This window comes from Thermobia domestica, chromosome 2 (assembly GCF_964235325.1).
Source record: "Thermobia domestica chromosome 2, izTheDome1.hap1.1, whole genome shotgun sequence".
NCBI classification, from domain to species: domain Eukaryota; kingdom Metazoa; phylum Arthropoda; class Insecta; order Zygentoma; family Lepismatidae; genus Thermobia; species Thermobia domestica.
This window is the reverse complement of record NC_137455.1, coordinates 138,368,120-138,373,552: the sequence shown is the minus strand read 5'-3', so window position 1 is coordinate 138,373,552 and position 5,433 is coordinate 138,368,120. Positions and strand designations below refer to the sequence as shown.

Sequence of the window (5,433 nt, the reverse complement as noted above, 5' to 3'; positions counted from 1 at the left end):
TCATCTAAATAAATTTCATCTGCCAATTTTGTTTTAAATCGCAAAGTTGACAAATCAGTCAACATTGCGTGGTTCAGAAAAAAAAAATATTAAGTAATTCTTAATTAAGTTAGAGAATCTGAGCTCACGACTGGCAACACAAATTCCAATCAAAAGCAAACAAAAAAGTTTAATAACATTATGACGCTATTTGGAACAGAATACCGAGGTTAAACTGTTGGTCATATCGTAGAAGTACCTGGAATCCTTGTCCATAACATATTTTTGTTTTGATCCGACAATGAATCTTTGGAGACGTTTCCTCTACAGTTCAAAGTCTTCCTTGTTATCAGGTTAATTATAGAGTTTGCACCAGCATTCAGGATCCAAACGTTTTAATGATACCAAGCAGCAAAATTGGTTACGTGGTTAATAAAATTGCTGTAAATCTGTAGAGATCTCTTGTCTGATATTATCCGGAGACGTAAACATCTGTTTTCTTAGTTCCTCTTAATATAAGAACTCAGCATCTGTGAATTCATAACAGTGAATTTGCTACTTCTTTCTTGTTCGGCAAGGCGCAAGTACGATAGTCACCTTCTTGTAAAGTTTCTTCCCATACTTAAATCCTTAATCATAAGACTATCTTTGTTCTTCAGTAAGAATGATTCTAGTACGCAGATTTTTTGCCACACAATCGTAGATACTCAAGCACACTGCGATAGCACAAAAATTCCAATGGCTGCATTACAACGAGCAATAAAACAGCTCCTGTCATATTCGTACGTATTCTGATGCATTTGTTCCAAATATTTCTAGGATTTAGGGGAAGTGATTCTTCATCAACTTAACTTCATCATGTCTTTCATTGCAGCAAGTTTCAATTATGTGATTCTAACTTTGTCCTGTAAGTGCAATAAGAGATCTCTGTGTGTTGATTAAGAGAAAGAAAGAAAAGTACTTACCAACTTTCCAAACAAAATTGCTAGAACCAACCGCGACGCGGATGCAGCACGTAAACCGGCCAGATTCAAGGAATTGTTCTTGATTGTTTCAATCTGTGCTTTAAGATTCACTTCTTTAACAAGTTGTTGAACTCCAGTGTGTGCACCTGTCAATACTGCAGTATGCTTGTCCTCTACAGTTTTGAATGTTTCTACAGGCTCTACATGCTTGTCCTCTACAGTCCACTTTTATTGATCTTATTCAGAGTTAATGTCATCAGGTCCTCTTATCCTTTATTTCAATAAAGTCGACGGAAGATTCCACCATTAATCTTTACGTACCGTACAGTTTGAAAATTTTGTCCTTCTTGGAACCGTCGGACGTACTGTGAAAAAGGAATAAGCACATTGTTTCCTTAATTTGTTGAATAATCTTGTTACGCAATTATCTTTCCCAATACGCTGATAAATTTATTCTGAATGTCCAGTGACAAGTAGGCAATGGTCATTTTCTTTTCTATCTTCACAATTGTAATGTGCTCATGCAGGACCTGATGATAGTTTTTTTTCCAACAGACTAACCAACTTCAATTAAATTCCTTCTATTACAGACTCTTTAACACTTTTCATATTTCTAAGAAATACTTAGTTCTGTTCACCTAGTAACCTATTAAAATAAAAGTATCCCTCTACTTTCTCCTTTCTTTCACAATAAACTTCTGTGCTTCATTGTCAATTCTTTTTTGCCGTTTGACTCGGATTTAAAGTCTTTTCCATCTCAAAGCTGTCGACATGAACGGAGCACTGAGCTCATGGTCTGCCACTTCTACCATTTACCGAAACTATCTGCGAAGCTAAATGCAGTTTTAATGGCGATTAGCAGTGGTGGAAATTTGGAGCAAAATTACAACTGTTTTTTTGAAGGAGAGGAATAAATACATAAGCGTAGGATCCTCTCTCTTTCCATTTGGCACTATATGGTAAAACCAATTTTGAGCTAATTTTCTCCTTTCACCTTTTGTTGAATCTCCTTGACGATCAATATTGGTAACATAGCAATACATATGTTCAACTACGTTAGAGAATTGACGAACAAGTAGCATCCTGAGGTTAATTGTGATCACTATTCACACACATCCTTTTAGTGAACTACAGGTGCATGAGCAGATTCATCTTCGTCTGAGTTATAAGAGCGTGAGATTCAGTGTTTTTGGTAACTTCAATTTCTTCTAAAAGCAATTTTCTTTCGGGGTCATTAATGTCAGTTGGACTTGATGATTCTCGTTTTTTATTAACACGTGTTTCGTATGCCAAATTCTCAACACCGGTTGTATTTCCAATAGGAGAAGCCACCATAGAACTTAACTTTAATTCCCCCATTCCCATACAGCTCTACAGCCCTGGATGGGCTTTGGCTTCATTCGCCAGACGCCTCCATTCTTCTCTGTTCTTTGCTTTTCCTTTCCAGTTCTTAACTTTCAATATTCTCAGATCCTTGTTTACATCCTCGTACCATCTGTGTTTTGGTCTACCTCTTGTTCTCGTGATAAATATCTTCATGTAATATATTCTTTGCTAGTCGTCCTTCTTCCGTTCTTTCTACGTGTCCCGTCCATCGCAGCCCTTGCGCTTTTATGAACCGTACAATATCTTCGCCTCTTAAGATGTCTTCTGCTTCTTCGTTGGTTCTGCATCTCCATTCGTTATTTTCTCTAATTGGCCCGAAAATCTTTCTAATTATTTTCCTTTCGAATATTCGTAGTTTTTCTTCGTTTTCTTTAGATAACGCCCATACTTCTGCGCTGTAAGTGACTATCGGTCTAATTGTCGTTTTGTAAATCTTCATCTTTGTTTGCCCGCCACTCGTATTTGTGCATTAGCATAATACACCTTGTTTCCTACTAGAATTCTTTCTTTGAATAAAGTTGTCATGTTATTCCTGTTTCTATTATCATTCCTAAATATCTAAATCTGTCTACTTCTTCAAATGTTTTGTTTCCTATTACAAGCTTTCCATTTCTTCTCTTATTTTTATCTGATGTTATGTGCATGTATTTTGTTTCTTCAATGTTTACTCTCAGTCCTCTAGTTCGTTGTATAGCTTCCTGAGTGCATATTCCGTTCTCGTCAATATGGCGATGTCATCTGCATAGGCGCATATTTGGTTGGTTTTATTGATAATTATGCCCCTTTTATCTATTTTTCGTATTTCAATATGCAAGGCTATTATGAATAAAGTTGTCGACAGCCCACCTCCCTGTTTTGCTCCCTTTTTGTACTCGGATTCTTCTCCTACTCTGTGCTCTACTTTTACTTTTGCTGTAGTATTTTTCAAGATTATTTTAACTAAGTTGCTCAGTTTGTTTTGAGGGGGGATCTTGAAGTGTTCTAGTCCCTGTAGGAGACCATTTCTATTTATACTGTTCAATGCTTGTTTGTAGTCTATAAACAGAATGTGTTTATTCATCCCATGTTCGTAGCATTTTTATAGCCTGTTTCATTACAAATAGCTGATCTGTTGTTCCTCTGTTTATTCTAAATCCACTCTGGTACTCTCCTATTATTCCTTCTATAAATCTCTTTATTCTGTTATTAAGTATGCTTGTGAATATTTTATAGACTGTGTTCAGTAACACTATTCCTCTATAATTTGGGTAATCTGTTTTGTTTCCTTTCTTGTGTATTGAACGTAGTATCCCCACTTTCCAGTCTGATTATATTGTTTCTTCTTCCCAGATTCGTCTGATCATGTTACCTATTTCGTTCATAATCTCTGTCCCTGTATATTTTATTAGCTCCACTGTTATATTGTTGGATTTAGCTGCTTTTTAAAGTATTCCGCCCATCTTTGTATGATACCCTGTTCATCGGATATTATGTTTCCTTTTTCGTCTTTACATCCAATCGGTTGTGCCTGGAATCCTTTATTCATGTTTTTGGACTGCTATAAATAATTTCCTTGTTTCGTTTCTTCCATTCATCTCTTCAATTTCTTCTATTCGTCGTTTTACCATATCTCGTTTCTTCTTTCTACATATTTTGTTTGCCTGTCTTCTCATTTCTTTATATGCTTCTATGCTTGCTCTCATTGACCTTTGTATCATCGTCTTTTTTGCTTCATTTTTGTTTTCGACTGCCTCTTGACCTTCCTCGTCGAGCCACTGTTGTCTTTTTGGTTTTCTCCGTCGTCGTACCGTTTCTTCTGCTGTTTCTGTTATTATTTCTTGGATTTTATTCCATTGTTCTTGCACTGTTGGTATTCTTTCTTCTCTTGAGCAATGTGCCAATTTTATCCTTATCCTGCGTTTATATTCCTCTTTCTTTTGCTTGATTCTTAATTGGTCTATGTCCCATTTTGGTTTCGTATTTTCCCTATATACCAATTTCTTACTGACCTCTCTAAGTTTAGCTTTGAACAGATAATGATCTGTATCGCAGTTGTATCCTCTGTAGCTTCTTGTGTCCATTATAGATGACAAGTGTCTATTGTTAATGAGAACATGGTCTATCTGATTGTCCGTCGTGCCATCCGGTGACGCCCTCGTTCCTAGATGTACTCTCTTGTGAATGAAGCATGTACTTTTAATTGTGAGAGTGTTCTCTATTGCAAACTGAATGAGTAGGTTGCCATTGTCGTTACTTTCTTCGTGCAGTGAATGTTTACCTGTAACTTTGATTCGTGCATCATTTCTTCCTACTTTTACATTGAAGTCTCCGATTACTATTACTATGTCGTATCCGGGAATCCTGTTACACGTCTCTTCTAGTTTCTCGTAGAAGTCTTCCTTTACTGCCATGTCTTTGCATTCTGTTGGGGCATGTGCTGCTACGATGGTGATTTTTCTAAATCTTCCTCTCACCCTTAGTTTACTTATTCTCTCGTTTATGGGTGTAAATTGTAGTACGTTATTTCTAACATGCTTAGCTATCATAAAGCCTGTACCAAACTGACCGGTTTTTCCTTGTGTTCCGCTGTAGTAGATAGTGTAATTTTCGTTATTAATTTTTTCCGTGTCTGCCCATCTTATCTCTTGAAGTGCTATAACATGTATGTCCTTCATGACTGTTTCTTGTGGTATTTGTTCTACTTTACCTGGTATTAACATTGGTTAGACATTCCACGTCGCTATACTCAGATCCTTTTGTCGTTTCCTAGTCCTTTCCATTGAATCCTTCCCGTTTCCTCGAGGCTGTGGTTTCTGTTTCTAAATGAATTATATTTTCCTGTGGTAGGGTCGTTAGCCCTATGCACAACCCCCAACCTGGAGGACCAGGAGTTTTATGTTGGGGTTCTCTTCCCCTACCCTTTGTGGATCTCTCCACTAACTGCAAGGCAGTAGTGCTGATTTTGAACCACCCCGGAAATTTCCGGTACCCACCATATCTGGTGGGCTTTCCCAATCCGTCACTTGGGGAGGTGCCTGGCGGAAGTCCAGCAACTCCCCCAGGACTTTGCTTTAATTAGCTCCAGGAATTGAAGAAAAATACTTCAGGAGAGAATGTAACACAA

General features: G+C 37.3%; 1 protein-coding gene across 1 annotated transcript; it reads right to left on the bottom strand.

The window, feature by feature from the left end:
* Positions 1 to 3,847: 3,847 nt before the first annotated feature.
* LOC145679188 (protein CFDP2-like) lies at positions 3,848 to 5,029 on the bottom strand. The gene has a single exon (XM_081749777.1). The coding sequence runs from the start codon at positions 5,027 to 5,029 to the stop codon at positions 3,848 to 3,850; it is 1,182 nt and encodes a 393-aa protein (XP_081605903.1).
* Between the last annotated feature and the right edge of the window lie 404 nt (positions 5,030 to 5,433).